The sequence below is a fragment of the Fukomys damarensis genome, unplaced genomic scaffold (genome assembly GCF_012274545.1).
Source record: "Fukomys damarensis isolate Sample0158 unplaced genomic scaffold, DMR_v1.0_HiC HiC_scaffold_12, whole genome shotgun sequence".
Lineage (NCBI taxonomy): Eukaryota > Metazoa > Chordata > Mammalia > Rodentia > Bathyergidae > Fukomys > Fukomys damarensis.
Window position 1 is genome coordinate 497,760 of NW_022900924.1, and position 18,810 is coordinate 516,569.

At 51.0% G+C, this 18,810-nt stretch overlaps 1 protein-coding gene across 4 annotated transcripts in view; it reads left to right on the plus strand.

The window, feature by feature from the left end:
• Myo18b (myosin XVIIIB) overlaps positions 1 to 18,810 on the plus strand; it is a 278,729-nt gene that overhangs the window by 200,264 nt on the left and 59,655 nt on the right. For all 4 annotated transcript variants that reach the window (XM_033762282.1, XM_010603683.3, XM_010603687.2 and 1 more), the window contains exons 35-39: positions 3,628 to 3,741; positions 5,253 to 5,369; positions 7,086 to 7,169; positions 8,038 to 8,175; positions 10,354 to 10,539. In XM_033762282.1, coding sequence (XP_033618173.1) covers positions 3,628 to 3,741; positions 5,253 to 5,369; positions 7,086 to 7,169; positions 8,038 to 8,175; positions 10,354 to 10,539 — 639 coding nt within the window. The remainder of the gene's footprint in view (positions 1 to 3,627; positions 3,742 to 5,252; positions 5,370 to 7,085; positions 7,170 to 8,037; positions 8,176 to 10,353; positions 10,540 to 18,810) is intronic.

Below are 18,810 nucleotides of genomic sequence, written 5' to 3' on the forward strand. Positions count from 1 at the left end.
GTCCTGCAGCTGGGCAGGGGAGAGGTGGCAGTCTCACCCTAAATCTCCCCTCCTCTGTGACTGAACCCAAGAGATTCCCTCCATGGGGATGTGATAGGGACCTGAAGCCAATAGGTCAGCTGTCACCTAGGGTCTTTGATGACAGGCTGGCTGCCAGCGATGGAGACTGACCCATTCCCAGGAGCTGCTGGTCACTAGTTGCGTCTTTGTTGGCTCCTGGGCACAGCATTCCCAGGGGTCCCAGGACAGCGTCAACCTGGTTTTTCCTCCGCAGAAGGATCTGAGCCGGCCCTGCTGTGACATGCTGCTGACTTCATAAAACATCAGTTGAAACGCCTCAATATGGAAATAATGTGCAGTGAGTTATTCTTACATCAGGTCGTACATAATGGGAAATCAGCCGGAGATGGCCCTGTATTTCTTCTCACTCCCTAAAGTGTCATAAATTGAAACTTTTAAAGCTTGGCGTGAAGATGGCTTCGCCAGCAGCATCCCGAGCCTGCCTGGTGGAGGCCTTGGGCAGGGACCTCCTTGACTGTGTGCCTCTGGGCTAGTGACCTCTCTCTCTGTCCGCTGCCATCAGCCAGGGTGTCAGAGTCACCCTCACTGTGGTTCACGATCTTCCTAGCCTTGTGCCCTCCCAGGCACGAAAGGGACTCAGCAACGGTGACAGTAACAATCGCCAGCATTTGACTGTATTTCTCAGTGGCAGGCAGCACTGGGCTCAGCACTTGGAGTGTTTTCAAGGATTTATCTTGGATAGACTCTTTGGTGTAACAGCCCCCATTTTCCAGATGAGGAAACTGAGGCCCAGCCGGCTTAAGTGACTTGTGGATGAAGGCATACGCCCTAGACGCACCAGTGCCTGCTGCCCTTCTTTCACGTCCCGTGGAGTGAGCTCTGTCACCGCTGGGGAGTTCCAGGAAGGAGGCAAGACTCCTAGAGGAGGGCTGCTGTGGCCACCACATCTGTCTGTTGACAGGCTGTCTGCTCAGTCTGCAGACCCCAGCCTGGGCCAGGACCTTGGGATGCTTGCTGAGTGGCATTCACTGCATTAGCGACCCACTGGGCTGGGACCTCTGTCCCTGCTGCATCTCTCCTGCTCCACCCATGCTGTCCGACTTCCCAGCCGGGGGCTTTCCTGAGGGCAGAGAAGCTCAGTGGATAGGTGCTTGGGCTCAGGTTGGACCAGAGAGGCCGGCCGGCTGTGTGACCTCGGGCAAGTCTTCCCTCTGTGACCCAGGGTTGAAGCAAGCAAAGAATGCTCAGTGCCCAGAGTGCTCCCCCAGGCACAGGAATGGACAGAGCTGTACCCAGAGTGCTCCCCCAGGCACAGGAATGGACAGAGCTGCAAGGTGCCCAAACCACCTGGGCCAAGCTCATTCTGGCGCGAGCCGGGGAGGAGCTAAGAGGAAAGGAGCTCTTCTGGGTGGTGCTCTGCTGACTCCCTGTACACGCAGGCTGCAGAGACAGCCACCTGTGCCCTGTGGCCGGAGGGCCGGTGGGTCGCAGTGGCGCTGCCCACAGTACAGGCGGAGCCCTGTCTGTCTGCGCACTTGCTCATGCTCCTTCTGCCTCTGGCCTGAGCTCTTTGGCCGGGCAGCAGGGCCCTGCAGGGTGCTGTGCCCCGCCCCTCCGTCACCCCTGCCTGAGTGGACATCCGCTTCTCCCTGCCTCGCCTTTGTTCTGTGCAAACCTCACAGTGCAGAAGTTTCCATTTTTTCCCACTTCTCCCTGGTTGGAGAACTCCACCGTCTCGGGGGACCACAGCAGCATCCTCCTTGGCCACCCTGTTTCCCATCTTGCCCCAGTAAGGCTGAGGGAGGCTCTGCAACCCACCTACTTAGAAACCATCCATGGTTTCCTTACAGATTGAAATAATAAATAACCTAATAATAAATGGCCTAAGCTGTGTGGTCTAGTCCACAAATTTCACTGATACGGTGCCCACTCTCTCTCCTTTCCCACTCTGCATAGTAGCCCAGCTACACTGGCAGTCTTTCTGCTTTCAGGTACTTCATCTGTTCCTTTCTCTGCCTCAGGGCCTTTGCACTTGTCACTGTCTCTACCCGGGACACTGTTTCTCCTAAATCTGCACAAAGCTGTCTCTTTTTGCATCTTTTAAGTCTTAGCTAAAATCTTCCCCCTTTTTGAGGCCACCAGCTCCAAGGAAGGGTTAGCTTTGCCCGGCCTGCCTGCCTGCCCACCTCTCAGCTGGCCAGAAGCTCTGGAGTCACTGGCCGGAAGTCACCTCGCATCTAAACTCTCATTTCTGCCATTGGTTATGCTGTAGCTATGCTAGTCACCTCCCCATGCTCTGCATTGTTTTCCTCACTGTTCTGGGTCCCTCCCAGTCGCCATGGGAGATGAGCCACCAAGACTTCCCTTGCTGGCCCTGTATGGCACACACCTGTAGATGCGCACTGTTCTCAGAGGCTCGGAAGGGCGGCTGTACTTGGCGTCTGGCAGAGGGGCAGGCTAGGCAAGAGCACCAGTGTGTGAAGGCTCCCAGAACCACCGGGCTTCAGCACAGGCCATCTGAGTGCCGTCCGCAGGCCAGCCTCTTCCAGGTCCCCTACCTCACTTTCCCTCTGTGTAAAGTGAGGGCTTTTGCAGTGTGCACCGGGAAGGCAGGGCAGGAGGAACAGAAGAGAAAACACAAATCTTTTCTCTTTGTCTATCAGCAGCAACCTTAACATTAACTCTTTTGAAGACTGGCCTGGGGTTTTAGAAGGTGTGCTCTTCAGAAAACCACATCTCTGCTTTGCAGCTTGTGTGGCTTCAGGCGAGGTGCTGCCCTTCTCTCAGCCCTTAGGTGACTTCTAAGGTGTTTTCTGTCTCGAGGTTCTGGACTTCAGAAATCAAGGAGAAGCTGCCAGTTACTGGGCTCGGGTTTGTGCACAGGTGTGGGCTCTCCAGTGGGGCACGGCTGTCTTCCAGGGCTGCTCAGAGAGGTAACTGTGCCTGTCTTGGCCCCACTTTCTAGGACTGGAGGCTTATTTTGCGCAGGTGGCACAAGAAGAAAAAGAAAATGGTAGAGAGATTTACGTTGGTGGCTCTTAGCCCTCGAGAATCTCGTAAAAGCTGTGAATCTAAGAAAATGCTCCCATGCAGAATATTTTACATTTCAAAGGATGATGAACTGGCTTTTCACCCTGAGTCCTGATGAAGAAACTTCTCCTTGGCAGGTTCCCACCAGCCTCCGAGATGCTTCCTTCCTTCCTCCTGGGATCTCATCCCATCCCCTCATCCTGCTCCTCTTCTTCCCTTGCTCCCTGGAGGAGGTCACGGCCACCTCTTCTGCTCCGGAGGGCAGGGCTGGGTGTGTGGGTGGTCCCTCGAGTGTCCTGTGCCTGGCAGTTCGGGGACTCAGCCGTGCATGGCGAGCGTGGAGCACCCAGTGCTGCAGCGGATGCCGTAGCTGTGTCAGCGCCTGTGACATTTGAGGGGCACAGAGCCTGGCTACCTGAGATACAAACACATCAGTTCCCCCTGGTAGTGCATTGGTGACTAGTTCCATTGCCCTGCTGCCTACCAGGAGCGGGCTGGGTTGTGCCGGGGGGCAGACATTCAGGGAGGCAACCTCGGGGACTCAGCTCTCTCTTTGTCCCCCATGGCCTGGTCTAGCTGGAGCAGAGCAAGGCCAAGTGTGAAGATGCCCTGAAGACCCAGAAAGCCCTGACCCTGGACCTGGAGAGCATGCACAGTGAGCTGGAGAACATGACCCGGAGCAAGAGCCTGGTACTGACCCTTCCTGCAGCCATGGAGGCCTGGATGTTGCAGGCCTCTGGTTGCCAGTGTGGGCCTCCTGGGTGCTTAACACTGTAAGGGAGACAGAAGCAATTATTTTGAACCTGTTGGGTTTGACCAAGGAGTACAGATCTCCACTGTGGGTGTAATTGGGACCACCTCGGAGACGCAGACCTCCCTGTATACCTACTGGGTGCCACTTTGGAGTACGGACCTCCACGTACACCTTAGCTTTGTGAGAGTGATGGGAGCACTTACCTAGTGTGCACTCAGAGGTCCTGCTGTGAACCGAGTGCTGTAGAGGCCAGAAACCTGTCGGAGGGTTGGCTGTGTACTCCCCTCTGCAAAGGTAAGCAAGGGAGCCTGCTGTGAGCTCGGTGCTGCGAGGGTGCATCCAGGGTGAACCTGTTGTAGCGCAGGATCCTAAATGGGAACACGACCACTTGTGTACCCAGTGTGCTCCCCGCTGCAAGTGGTGCCCCTCATTTTCATCAGAGGACTTGGTCCTTAGGGTTGGGCTGTGTGTGTTTATTCCTATGAGAAGATAAGGGAGTCTCTCCTGGGCCCACTTAGAAAGCAAAGAGACTCAGGCATTTATTACAGGCCCACTTGGTGCCCTCCAGTGAATGGGGACAAGTGGACACACGTTCTAGGTCTATGGCGTGGGAGAATGTCGGGCGTGGGTTTCAACATTCCTGTCTGGGTGTACAGGACTGGCTTAAATTTATTCTCTGTATAAAATCCAAAAGTTTAGGTAGATCCAGAGATTTATGAGTAAATGATTATCTCTCTCATGATTCCTCCCGGCCCTTTCATCCTAAATTTTGTCTGCACTAAATTAAAAGGAATTTCCCCAGAAACACACACACACACTCGCTCACACACTCACACAGGATTGTACCCACACACTTAAATACCAAATCACCAGGCCCACATATAAAACAAATGCCCTCATAGGTAAAGTATCCAAGCAGATTTGTCCACCCAACTAAGAAACATTTATCAAGTACCTGCTATAGTGCCTGGTGCTTAGTGCTGGGGGTATAGCTGTGAGCAGGACCAAGGCCTTGCTCTAAGGGAGGTTACAGGTTTGCACTTCCCCGTCTGTACCATGTGCATTTAAAATATGCTACATGGATTTCTACAGGGGGCTCACATGAGTAACAAATCCACCCCCCGCTGCCTTCACAATAATATGCATGCCTAGCATTACACACACACGCACACACACACACACACACACACACAGATACAGACTACCACCACCACCATCATCATCCCCACCAACAGCACATGCATTGTCACCCACTGCACCCTTACCTGTAGATGTTCACTCACCTCACTCATCCGTAGCCAGAGACCCCAGGTCTCTTCCTACTGCCACTGGAGATTGAACTCAGGACCTTGCACTTGTGAAGCAGGCAGCGGAACCACTGAGCTAAATCCCCGGCCCTCCTGCCACCTTTTGACCTCACCCCAGCTGCTGGCCTGCCTCCTTCCAGGTGGATGAGCAGCTGTACCGACTGCAGTTTGAGCGGGCAGACCTCTTGAAGCGCATCGATGAGGACCAGGATGACCTGGATGACCTCATGCAGAAGCACAAGGACCTCATCGCCCAGGTGAAGAGTGGGTTCTGTGGAGCAGGGTGACAGAGGCGTGGAGAGGTGAAGTACTTGGACTACTTCTTGGTCTTAGGACTTTGGAGTCGTAAGAGTCCATGCCAGCTAGACAGAGAGGAATTAGAAATCCAGGTGGCCCTAAGGGAGGAGGGTGTCCCTTTGAGACAGTGGGTGCATCCTCGGAGAACCTCTCCACCCAGAAAAAAGTTTGATTTATTCATACATGTATTTGCCCATCCAACATCTGTCTGCTCACCAACTCATCCATTGAATTACCAAGCCATTAATTTATCCGTCCACCTACCTACCCATCCGTTATCCACCTATTGCAGTTCCTGTCCTTTTACCTATCTGCTCATCCACCCATCCATCCGTCCTTTCATCCTTCATCCCTTCTCCAACCTTTTATTCATTTCCGTACTGTCAAGCACGTATTCATTCCTTCATTCAGTGCCCTTCCGTTCATCCTTTCCATTCATCCGCCCACTCGTTTACTCCTTCGTCATCCGTGCATCCATTCTCTGTTCATCCATACGTCTACTCATTTGCCCGTTCATTCACTCGTCTGTTATCCAGCCACCGTCCTTTCATGCATCTATGCTTCCACCACTCAATCAGTATCCGTCCACCTTTCCCCCAGTCTTCCCATTCATCCATCATTCCAGTCACTTGTTTGTCCATTCGTTATTCATTCATTTCTTCATCTATCGTCTATGAATCTGTCTGTCCATCCCCTCCTTACTGAGCACTTCCTGTGTGTGAGGCACCGCACGTGTGTGAAGAAGGCCACGTGTGCTGTGGGAGTCTTGCCCATCCCCTTCCCGTTCTCAGGCAGTTCAGGGCTCACCTTATCACATCATCGCCCAGAGGCGAGGAGGGACTCGCACGCCGAACCGTGCGTGTGTCCCGCATGGCCCCCAGAGGAGAGCTGGGTCGGATTCCCCTGTACTCCAGCTGGAGGTGCTTCTGCCCAACAAGGGATCTTCATAAGGAAAGTGATCACTGATGTCACTGGCACTGTAACAAACAGCACAAAGGAGCTCATGTCACCTTTTGCATTGGCGAATCACTTATTTTTGTTCAAAATGGAAGTTTACTTGTTCAATTATAAAACCAATATATACCTATGACCATTATAAAAATTTAATACGTACACCTGGAAAGTAGGGAGGGGAGAGACCATCTTGTTCTTGGGAATTCTTCGCTTCACAGATAATCAAGCTCAGCATCGGCTCCACCTTTTTATAGGGTGTTTACTCTCCACCACCTCCTGAAATCTCTGAACAGACCCAATGGACAGTGGCCAAGCAGACATTCTGAGCCCTTCTTATTGAAGGGGAGACTGTGCTGCAGAGAGGTTCCTTGGCTTGTCACGGCCAGTGTCCAGGTGTAAGACCTTATCCTGGCAGTAGAGAAGCTGTCCCTTGGAATTTGGCTCTTGCACCACAGCCACCCCATTGCAGTCTGGGCTCTCCAAGGTGTATCATGAGGTGTGGGCGGTGGACCAGGCCACAGGCTGATGTGACTGGAGTGGCTCAGCCACCCCTGAGACGGAGGAGGTTGGGAGGGTGTGAGAGGTGCTGTCTGAGAAACAGCCATTGCCGTGGAAGCTCCAAGAGACACGGACATCTGTGGGTGGGGCAGAAGGGGCTCTTCTCCCAGCCAAGTCTACGGTCTTCTAGTTATTATTATTGTTATTGTTATTTGTCCCAACAGTCCGCAGCTGACATTGGGCAGATCCAAGAACTGCAGCTGCGGCTGGAGGAAGCAAAGAAGGAAAAGCACAAGCTTCAAGAACAGGTACTGGATCAGAGCTGCTGTACCATGGGGGAGGAAGGGAAGGACTCCCTGGGACCCTTGGACGATCACTCACGCACTCAGTGCTAGTGTGTGCCAAGGTGGGCACACGTGTGCACACACATGCAGAGTCCCTCTTGCCTGTGCCTGCCCCATGTGCCAGTGACACTCTGCGCTACCGAGTGCAGGCTTTTCTCCCTAAGAAGGGGCTGGTCTATGCAGGTAGGGTCTTTGAAATCATGGTGTCTCCCTGGCTTTCTGACTTCTGTGATCTAAGTCCTTGTAGAATGGTCATACATGCATGCTTAGAGTGACTGTCACAGTGAGCGAGTCTTACACAAATGTCCATGGAACCAGTAGCAACAAGCACGACAAAAATAATAGCAGCACTGGCTGTTGGTGGGTGTTCATGATGTGCCAGGAGCTGATCTCCTTCAGTCCACGCAGCAGGAACGAGGAGCTGAGGCTGAGGGAGGGGAGCCAGCCTACCCAAGCTGGTGCAGCTGCCAAGCAGTGGGCGGGCCCTGTGCCTGGCTCCTGATCACCCTGGCCTGTGGCTTTCGCTGCCGGATCTTGTTGCTCACAGGCGAGCTTTGCTGTTTTATCACGGTGGGGCCAGAGGTAAGAGAAATGATGAGTAAAAGTCCCTCTGGATTCAGAAGGCACAGGAAGCATCACCTCCACGCACCTGCCATCAGGAGCGGGGTCCAGTGTGCGAGTCCAGTGGGACCCTCCGTTGGGGACCCAGCGGTTCTCACATGCAGATATTCAGCACGTAGTTCTTGAGCAGGGAAGCAGGCAGTGTGACTGGGACCTGGGGCCGGGACCTGTGTGTGTCTCTGTCTTGGGACTCCTCTCTGTGTGCCCTCAGCTGCAGGTGGCTCAGATGCGCATCGAGTACCTGGAGCAGTCTACTGTGGACCGGGCTATCGTGAGCAGGCAGGAGGCGGTCATCTGTGACCTGGAGAACAAGACGGAGTTCCAGAAAGTGCAGATGAAGAGGCTGGAGGTACTCAGTGGCGTGGAAACCTGGCTTGGGCTGGAGCAGGAGGCTTCCTGTCAGCTCTGCCAGCCTCCCACCCACCGTCTGTCTACTCAGCGCCTTTGTAGGAGGCAGCGCACATCCACCTCCCATTCTTCCTCCCCTCCCTTCCCTCTCCTTTCTTCCTTTTCCTGCTGCACACCCCGCAGACAGCCTCCCTGTTCACCCGTCTGTCTCTGTTCACGTCATCACTCCACTGTCACTGCTCCATCAGTCCATCCACCCTTACATTTTTCCTCCTCCACACTCTCCCTTCTTTCTTTTCTTTTATTCAGACTCAGAGCCCTCTGCTTACCCATCCTTTTGTTTTCTTCCCCCATTAAGTTTATTGGTGCATTTAAAGCACGCAGTACAGTTACAGTCATCATTAGGTCTCGTACCTTTACAGGACAGGTCTTGGTTCTTATTTTTTCCTCACTCCCCTGTCCTCCTTTCATCCCCTCCACCCTTCCCTATTTGCAAAGACTTTGTTTCCATTTTTCCTTTTTTCACATTTTTTTCTTTTTCCCTTGTTTCCTTTCCCCTCCTCTTCCCACTTTCCCCACCCTCTATTAATGGATCCAGTTCTTTCCATCTCTACCCACCCACTCCTCCACTTAGGTGCCCAGCACTCAGGATGAACAGAAATTTGTTTTTCACCTTGTGTGTGCTCAGCTCATGTCAGGTGCCTGGAAGATAAAATTATAATGCTGAGGGCTCTGTAGAGGGCACGCACAAATATCCACAGTCTGGAGAGGAGGCCGAGGGGTCAGAGGACAGAGGCCCTTCTGGGGCTGAGGAGGTAGAAAGGCTTCCAGGAGAAGGAGGCTTCCATGCTGGACGTTGGAGGACAGATAAGCCCTTGATGAGCTGAGAATTCACACTCGGCCTCACGCTGGGGTCCCGGGTATTCGTCCACCTCTTTGGCTTTGCTGGCCAAGGTCATGAGACATTCACGGAGTACATTGCGCTTGTCAAAGCCACATTATCAAAAGCCTCTCCCATCAGGCCGTCCACTTGATGTTTCCTAAAGCCCTTGAGGTTAGGTGGGACAGGGCGCATCTAATGAGGGACACAAGTGGCCTCAGAGGGGTCAAGTGACTTTCAGAGAAGAAAACTAGCATGGCATGAAATTGAAGTATTCTGTCTGCGGCTGTCCTCTCTGCTGCCATTATTTGAATTCACGGAACCCCAGGTCCCTGAGGCAGCGAGATGTGGTGCCTCGAGGACACAGTTTGAGAATCAGTCTGCTTCCTTCTGCCCCTGTGCTGTTTTTCTGAAATTGAGGCTCAGCTCCCTTTGAAAAAGGGGAAGAGGACCCGAAGAGCGAGCCTTCCTTTAGGATTAAAAACATTGTCTGTTTTCTCCCTTGTCCATGGCTCCAGACCAGAGTTCAGAGTGAGCACAGACTTAAAACATCGTGTGGGTCTCTCTTCTGTCCACACGTAAGTGTTTGCCCACTCGGGCCGATTGGTTCTCGAACTGTTGGTGGCCCAATGAGTTTTACAGAACAGCCCTTGGCTTTACTTCCTGTAGCACCCGTGATGCCCAGTGCACCTTCTCTCTGTTGTTTGCTTGTGTCCTCGTGGAGTTTTGTTCTCCTAAAAGGAAAAATAGCATAAACTATTACGGCTGAGGCTCATGACAGGTGATCTGATCAAAGGCACTTACTTTGTAAATCTAGAGACCAGAATCACATTGAGAAGTAGTTCTAAACCCCAGCATAGTTCTTTCTCTTGGGCACAGTGTATCTGCCAGACCTCAGAATGGGTGCGGTTGCTGTAAATACGAACAATTCCCAGCCTTTATCCACCAGATCCTCTAGCATATTGGGTAGGCCTGGGCAGCATCCCTGCTACACACAGATCCCATCATCAACTTCATCGCAGAGAGGTTTACTCACTGCTCTAGGTCACACAGCCAGGAAGAGGTACAGGTGGGATTTGAACCCAGAGCATTATGAGAGTCCGGGTTCTCACTGTATTCTACTGCCTCTTAGAGTGGCAGTTAGCATTTTTTTTTTCTATTTTCAAAGTCAGTTCATTTTGTTAGCAGGAATTGGGATTTTTAGCCAACTTGACTGCTGTATGCAAACATGCAGGCTCAGAGAGGATTCTCTTCCTGGACCCTGGCTGGCCTCTCAGGGATGTGCTATGCCCCTTGCAGGTCCTGGTGATCCGGCTTCGGGACAGCCTGATTAAGGTGGGCGAGGAGCTGTCCCAGGCAGCGGCATCTGAGGCCCAGCAGCGAGAGAGCAGCCAGTATTACCAGCAGCGCCTGGAGGAGCTGAAGGCAGACATGGAGGAGCTGATGCAGCGCGAGGCAGAGGCCAGCCGGCGGTGCGTGGAGCTGGTGAGTCCTGTCCCCAAGCTGGCTTTTAGTGATTGCGGGTCTGGGCTGTGACCGAACCCTGTGCACAGCCCAGGGAGGACTTTCGAATGGGAAACTCAAAGTCTTGCCTTTGGGCCTTTGGGATGGGCAAGATTCAGGGAGGAACTCAAGGGGACGGGGCTGGGCTGTACGATGACACTGTCATGGGCCGCACATCTGGGCACTGGGTCCAGAGTGGACCAGCGGCACTCACTGCTGCCGCCTGCACGCTGAGCATGTGGACTTTTCCGACCTTCGGCTTCCTCCCCAACTCCTACATTCCATTCCAAGCGCAGGGCACCCTCGCGCCAACAGGAGGGAACCAACCTGCCCCCAGTGTCTGTCTTGAGCAGTCTTAGCGCTGCCATGTCCTGTGTTCTCCATCGCAACTCTGCAAATCAGAACCTTTACTCCCAGCTTAACGATGAGGAAACTGAGCCTCCGAAGAAGTGAGATAACTGGTCTAAGGTCACAGGTGGTAAATGTGGAGCTGTTTCTGGGCTATTAACAGTAACAACAAGCATGAAAGAAAGAATGATAAGGATAAAAGCCACTGCTGCGTATTCAGTAAGGATTTGCTCTGTGTCGCGTGCTGGGTGAAGCATTTTCTGTTTAAGTCTTCCCGTCAGAACTGCGGGGTTGCTGCCCTTTTCAATGTCCATGGTAAAGATGAGGCACCTGAGGCACAGAGAGGTGGACTGGCCTAACTGAGGCTCAGAGTGACGCGTTCACTTTCCCACACGTGAGGAGGAATTTCAACCCAAGTCTGTAGTCTATGGTTTTAGCCTCCAAATTGTGCTTTGCCTGTGGTGCGGTCTGAGGAGCATTTTAGACTTTATTTCTTGTGCTTCACCCTAAGAACAGTCTTCCGCAGAGGTCGGAGCCAGCCCAAGGCTGCAGAAGTCGGAATGTGTGATCTGTGAGACCTCACACACCTCCGCTGCCCTGCACCCAGGGCCCTCTCTGAGACGATCTGTAGCATGCCGGGGTCAGCCCAGAGGCCTCTGAAGTTCAGTCATTGCAACAGGTTATACCCACTGTCCTCCGGTGGCAAATCGATTTTCAGGGCCGCTGTCTCCCCCAGCCAGAGTCACCCCATCGGCTTTCCCTCGACACTCCGGGTGCCTGGCTCTTCTGCCTGACAGAAGGCTGGAGAGGTGCCTGGCAGAGAGTGAGGTTCCCAGGCAAAGTCCAGGTCCCCTGGCTGCCAGCTCCTCTTCCCTGGCCCCGGGAGAGACAAGAGTTCTGTCGTCCAGTTGACGGGCTGATTTCCTCACTGACAACCTGCCTGCAGGCTCTGGCCGGGAGGAGAGACACCCCAGCCTTTTCCCTCTGACGCCGTCTTCAGCTGGCCAGACACAGGCACCCCGGCTCCTCCTCCTCTCTCCCTCTCTCTCTCTGCTTTTCTTTCTTCCCTCGCCTCTGACTCCCTTCTTGCCTCTTTTCCTATTGTCCTTTTCCTGGTAGCATTCTTGGAGTCATATTCCGATCTCTGAAAGCCTTAAAGGGCTAAAACGATTATTCAGACCCATCTTACAGATGTTCCAGATTTGGATTCATGCCATACCACTGCAACGAAGTTAGGATTAACAGTGAAGAGAGGCACACAGTTTTTTGTGTGTCCCACCACATTTAAACGTTCTGCTTAGGGCCGGGGATTTAGCTCAGTAGTTCCACAGCCTGCCTCGCAAGCGCAAGGATCCTAGTTTGATCGCCGGTACCAAAAAAATACCAAAACAAACAAAAAGTTCTGTTTACACTGTATTATAGTATATCAAATGTGCAACAACATTGTATCTTTACCAAGCAATGTACATGACTTAATTTAAAAATACTTGATTGCAAATGAATGCTAAAAGTCATCTGAGTTGTTGGAAATAGGATTGCCCCACACAAAGTCATCCCAAACTTTTGATTTTAGCTACTGCAACAACTGTGAATAGCAAGAAAGAAAAGAACAGTGAAATGAGGTGGAGCTGTGTACTGCCACCCATGTGGCCTGCAGTAGAAACAACGCAAAGCTGTGTATAGCACACAAAGCTTGCATGTGTGCTGAAGTTAGGGCATCTTTTTTTCTTTTTTTTTTTTTTCTCATTCTGGAATCTGTATAAGATTTTTGAGGCTTGTCTTTATTTTCAATTTGTTTGTCTGCGGTTGGGAGGTAGATTGGTCTCCTCGGGTGGCCAAGGTGAACGGCCATGGCTGGGTGGCATCGATTTTTCCCGCACAGCCAGGCGGTCAGGAGTCTGAAGACCGGGTGTTGGCAGAGCAGCCTCGCTGCAAGGCCCCAGCCCATTCCTCCTCCTTCAGCTCCTGACAGCTGCAGGCATTTCTGACCTGTGGCAGCGTGGCTCCCTTCCCTGCCTCCGTCTTCCCGTGTCCTTCTCCTCTGCGTGCGTGTGTCTCAAATACCCTTCTGTCTTTTGCTTAGATGGGTAACTGGCACTGGATTTAGGACGCACCCTAAATTGAACTGCAGCTCATCTTGAGGTCCTTATTTTGGTGTACAAAGAGTTCCTTTCCAAATGCAGTTTTATTCACAGTCTCCGTGGATGTATTTCATGGGAAGCCACCCTGGAATTCACTCCCAGAGTGTGCTCCCCACTGGCTGGTGTTGTGAAGGCACCCAGTAAGTACATCTGGGGTCCCTTGGTGCTTCTGGGGGAGAACAAGGCTTGGCGGGACAGTGGCAGGCCCTGGCCTCTTCCTAACACTGGGTGTCCCACGCTCACTGACCTGCTTGCCCTCAGCAATGTCCTGTGTCTTTGGGCAGAGGAGCTGAGGTGCATGAGAGGAAGGGACCAGCGTCCGTCTCCCATGACCCACCCTCCTCAGCCAGGCGGCACTGCTGTTTCCGTCGCCTCCCAGAAATGCTAGCACATTATGAACGTGGCAGAGGATTAATCCCCTGATGAGGTTGGAGCCCTCATAACCCAGTCCCCAAGCCTGGAAACAGCATTCCACAAAAGTAACCCCGCCTATAATACATACACGACGTACCTGTAGTTTTTACTGTGGGCCGAGGTTCGTGGCAAGTGCTGCTTCCCTACCAAGGAGGACTTGTGGGAAATGTGCAGTTCCCTGGGAAAATAGAACTTGGGCCATGGCTAGTGTGTTTTATACATATGCAAAGTGTTCTTCAGGATGAGAGGTCAAAGCTGTCACCGGCCCAACTGGCCGCTGGGCGCCTTGATTTGGAGCATTCTTAGCCAGTTGGCATCAATCCTGTCTCCCATGCCCACTATCACCACCGCAAATCCAGTTCCTAGGGTAAACAATCAACTTCTTTGTCTTTCATTTTAAAATTCAAACTTCCCTGAAAGGGATAGGAAGAATTTCCTGGTTCTGCGGTCCAAGCATACACGCACGTAGCCTTTTTTCATTCATTATTCATCCACCACTGCTCATTTATTCCCTCGAACATTGGATTGTTCTGTGCTCAGGCCCTGGGCAGATGTTGTCTTCTCTGGTGCTTAGTGCTAACCTGGACCATCACTATCTGGAGGGAACTGTGAGGAGGGCAGAGGCGTGAGGTTGCCCAGGGCTGCAGATCGGCGACCCTGTGTGTGTCCAACACTAGAGCTGTCACAGTGCCATCCTGCTGCCTTTTCAATGTGGCCCTGCCGAGATACAGCTCCCCTGTGGGAGGCGGAGGGAGGCTGTGGCCCTCTGGGAGATGCAGGAAGGGAGTTGATGGATCTTCCGTCTTCATCCCTTTCTGCCTGTCCCAGCCTGCACCATGTGTCACTGCTGGTGTTGGTTTAAAGGTCTGTGAGTTGTCGCGTGTGCATGATTTATACCCCAGCTGGCTCACTGGCCCGTCCAGATCAGGATCAATTACCCTACCAATGGAAGTTTGCTTCCTGGAAAAGAGAAAAATGAAGTTTTGTCATTAATTTTAGTAAATGTACTATTCCTGGTGACTCCAGGAGCCATTATAGAGGAAAGAATATTCTGGCTGTAAATCATCCAAGTATGTTTGTCGCTGGAGTGATCAGACAGCTCACCTGTTGTTTCTCAGTAGCTGTAGAGCTCAGGGTAAACCAGGCCCCCAAGGGGGCATCTAAGGACTTGAGAACGTTCACGGTGAGAGGCAGGCCTGCCTCCTGCCTGCCTCCAGTCGGCTGTGCCTGCCTCTTTACGCCTTGGCCAGGCTCTCTGGCGTCAGCTGTGCTGACAGGTGCCTGGCTCGCAGTCCACACATTTACCTGGGTGTGGGAGACCTGGACAGTACTTCTGCTCATGCTTGGTGTGTTTGGCGCAAAGTCGCAGTGCTCAGATTCTGTCTTGCTCTCTCAATGCGACGGCGAGGGCCATTGATGCTGCCCTCTTTGCATCTTTTTCAATATGTTCCTCCCGGCCCATCCTTGCTTCTTGTCTTTTTCTAACAGCACCCTCTGCAGTCTGGGCTTCTGTCCGTCTCACTTGCCTCGCTCCAAGTTCTCACTTGTCTCTACTCCTTTGCTCTTTCCCCTCTCAGGAGAAGATCTTTCTGGATGGAATATATCTTACTCTGTTAGTTCTCTGCTAGGAAATCTCCTGTGGCCCTCCCTCCCTTGGCTTCACAACGAAGTCCAGATTCCTTCTGTGGCCTTTGGGCTTCTGAAGTTTGGCCTCTGTAGCTTTTCCTCTGGATGCCTGCCTCTTGTCACCTGCGTGTTCTGCCAGTGCCTGAAAGCAATGCCAAAGACCCAGTGCTCCATCATTCCTCGGCTCACCACCTTTGTTCTCCTGGGTATGCCCCTGCCTACTCCAGGTCAGATGTCAGATTAAGCATCTCCTTTGTGGTCCCACAACCCCCTGCACTTACCCCGTCAATGTTTGTGTCACCCGGTTATTAGAATCCATTTGTGTTCTCATCTGCCTAGACGGAGATCCCTGAGCAAGACAGTGAGTTTTGTTTGCCTCTAGATCTCTCGCTTCCAGTTTAAGGTCAGGCATAGGGTCGATGCTCTGCTACAGTCTGTTGAATAGTTTCCTCCACAGTTTGAAATTTTATCTCTGAAGAGAACGGCTCAAAAAGTATATCTTAAAAATGGTCCACACACATGTGGATCCTGTGTGTGCCCAGCCCTGTTCAGATGTTATGGCAGAGGTGGACTTGGAAGGACCAGAGATTGTGATCTTCATGTCAGGGGAAAGAGTTTTCTTTCTGTTCTCTTAAAAGAAAATAATACTGTCACAAGGGGAGCAGTAAAAAAATTTCCCAGCCAAACAATGTAAAAAGTGAAGTGTTGCAGAGGTGTTGTAGGCATCTTAAATAACGAGGCAGCTTGGAGGGGTCAGTTGTCTAGTGGCGTTGTCTCCTGCTGTGTTTTGTGTGTCCTCCGATGTTTGTGTGTTGGAAACTTTATCTCTGGTGCAACAGTGTAGGGAGCTGGGGACCAGTGAGAAGTGATCAGGGCAAGAATGGATTCATGAAGCTGGGCGTGGTGGCCCACGCCTGTAATCCCAGCACTCGGGAGGCTGAGGCAGGAGGATCGCTGACAGTTCGAGACCAGCCTGGGCTACATAGTGAGTTCCAGGTCAGTCTCAACTACATAGCGAGACCCTGTCTCAAAAAAACAAACAAACAAAAAAATGGATTCATGGACTTTTCATGGGAATGGATCAGTTATTGCAAAAGTAGTTTATTATAAAATTAACTCAGCCCCTCTTGCTCTCTTGCGCAATTGCCCTCTTGTCTCCCACCATGGGACAGTGCTGCACAAAAGCTCTCTCCAGACACTGGCCCTATGCACTTGGACTTCTCAGCCTCCAGAATGATGAGCTGAATGCAATTCTGTTCCTTATGACCCACCCAGTTCCGGGTATTCTGTTACAGCAGCAGAAAACTAAGACACTGTCTCATACTTGCATTCAACAAGTGTTTAGTGAATTCCTGGTGTGTGCTGGACATTGCTGAACCAGTCAGCCACCAGGTCTCCAGAAAGTCAGAGAGAAACTAGTGGTCGAGATTCAGACACAGACTTTTTACTCTGTCCTTTCTTCCTCCTCTTCCTTTGTTCTCATTGCAGATCTCTCATGCTGGTTATAAATTACATTGTTCTTTCCTGCCCTAGCTTGCTTGTTCTGTCTCTGCTCCTTCTACCCTTCACTGAATTGTTTTGATTTGTGTCAGAAGAGAGTATGTATTAAGCTCCTAGGGCTGCTATCACAAATTACCCGAAACCAGATGTCGAAAAACAAGATTTATGGCATCCCAGTTTGGGAGGATGGAAGTCTGATCCATGGTGTCTCAGGGGTACCTCCCTCTGACAACTCTAGGAAGAATCATTCCTTTGTCTCCCAAGTCCTGATGGCTCCAGGTGTTCCTTGGCTGGGGGCTGGGTCACTCCTGTCTCTGCCTCTCTACTCAGATCACACTTTTCTCTTCTCTACCTGTGCCTGTTTTTTTTTTTTTTTTTATTCTTCTCTATCAGTCCGTGAGTGTCCTCTCCTTTCTTACAAGGACACGAGTCGTTGGACCCTGTTTCCAACAAGTTCTCATTCTGAAGTTCTATGCGAATATGGATTTTGAAAGACACTGGTCAACCCACTGTAGGGTGGTAGATGGAACACCAGACTTGGAGTCTGGGGCCTCAGAGAGCAAAGCCAATAGTGTGGAATCTCAGTTTCATTGCCTATAAAAGAGTAAGTGCAACAAGCTGTCATACTGCATGGCGGTGAGAGTTAAATGAGATAAGATATATGAAAGTGTCAAACACTGGTGCTTAGTGATGTTACTCTGTTTTACTTCTCCTTTTCTCTTACTTTTCTTGGATTCTCTGACATTCTCCTACTCAGACTTTGCTGTGAGTCTACCCACCCCACATCATGTCTACCCAAACAATATCCATGATGGTTGATGCTGATGAGAAAAAGAGCTAGTATTAGTTTACCACTTGCTACCTACTGGGCTATCCATATAATGAGAGCCAGAGAGATGAAGCAGCTTCTCCAAAGTCATATTTCTAGTAAGTAGTAGCGTTGGATTTGAACTCCACTTTGGCATACTCCAAGTATTCACTCATTTAAGTACTTTTTAAATGTCACAGAAATTAATGTTACTTTGGATTCAAGGTTTCTCAGTCTTGGCATTATTGAAACCATGAGTCAGATAATTCTCTGTGGTGGGGATCATCCTATGCATGGTGAAATCTTTAGCATCTTTAGCCTCTGCTTGCTAGATACAGATAGTAGCCCTCCCCTAGTCATTGCAATCAAACATGGCTCTAGATTCTCCCAAGTGTGCCAAGGTGTGCAGGATCAGTCCCCCACGAGGAACCACTCACCTGATCTACTCTATGAGGTAAAGCCTGTGGTATTACCCATTTCAGAGGTGATTAAACTGGGGCTTGGGGATGTGAGGTGATGCACCGCAGGCCACCTGACCTGGGGAGAAGGGGCCAAAATGGGAGAAGTAGGGAGCCCAACTCTATACACATAGAAAACAGACAGTAGTGCTTCCAGCCAAACCTGCTCCTCGCCTTCCCAAGACCCAGAGGCAACTTCACAGCAGAATCTAACTCTGGGTGGGACTGGAAGCTTCGCCGCAGACTGTGTACTTTTAATAATGTTTAAATTAAACATGGGAGCATGGGTGTGATCTCCACACTGAGTCTGGCTTGTCAGCCACCCGGGCAAGGTCATAAATAGTTAATAGACAACCACTTACGGCTCTACTTCTGTTAAATCCAGCATCAATTATATATGGTCCATGAATTATTTATTTGGTATTACTTTGGGGTGTATTTTCTACTTTAAGAGGGGGAAACATGAAAAGATGGTGAGGTCTGCAGGACAGGAGAGCATGTCCTGAGGGTCTCATCCCTTCTCTGCACTGGTCTGTCTCCCTTTAAGGAGAAAACCCCTCACTCATGCTACTGAAAGGTGACTTTGGATCTGAGAGAGTCCACAAGAGCACCAGGAAAAGAGCTGGGAGCAGAAATATTCTGGTAAATGTTAACACCTGGCTCCCAGGGCAGGCAGATTACTGATTTCTAGTCTTTGCCAGTTTCTGTGGTATAAATTCTCCCACCAAGGCTGATATGTCACTGAATGAAGAGTTAGGAAGGGCACAGTAGCACACCGTTGTTTATCATTTTCACCATATAGGAGGATGGACACACATAACTCCAGTAACAGAGGTGATAGTAAAATGTTAGTGAGAGAATTTAGAAACATATGAGTATGTTATTACCTTTGTTTTTAATATAATCGATTTGCCAGTTTATATTGCCTTTTTTTTTTTTTTTTTTTGTTTTTGGGGGT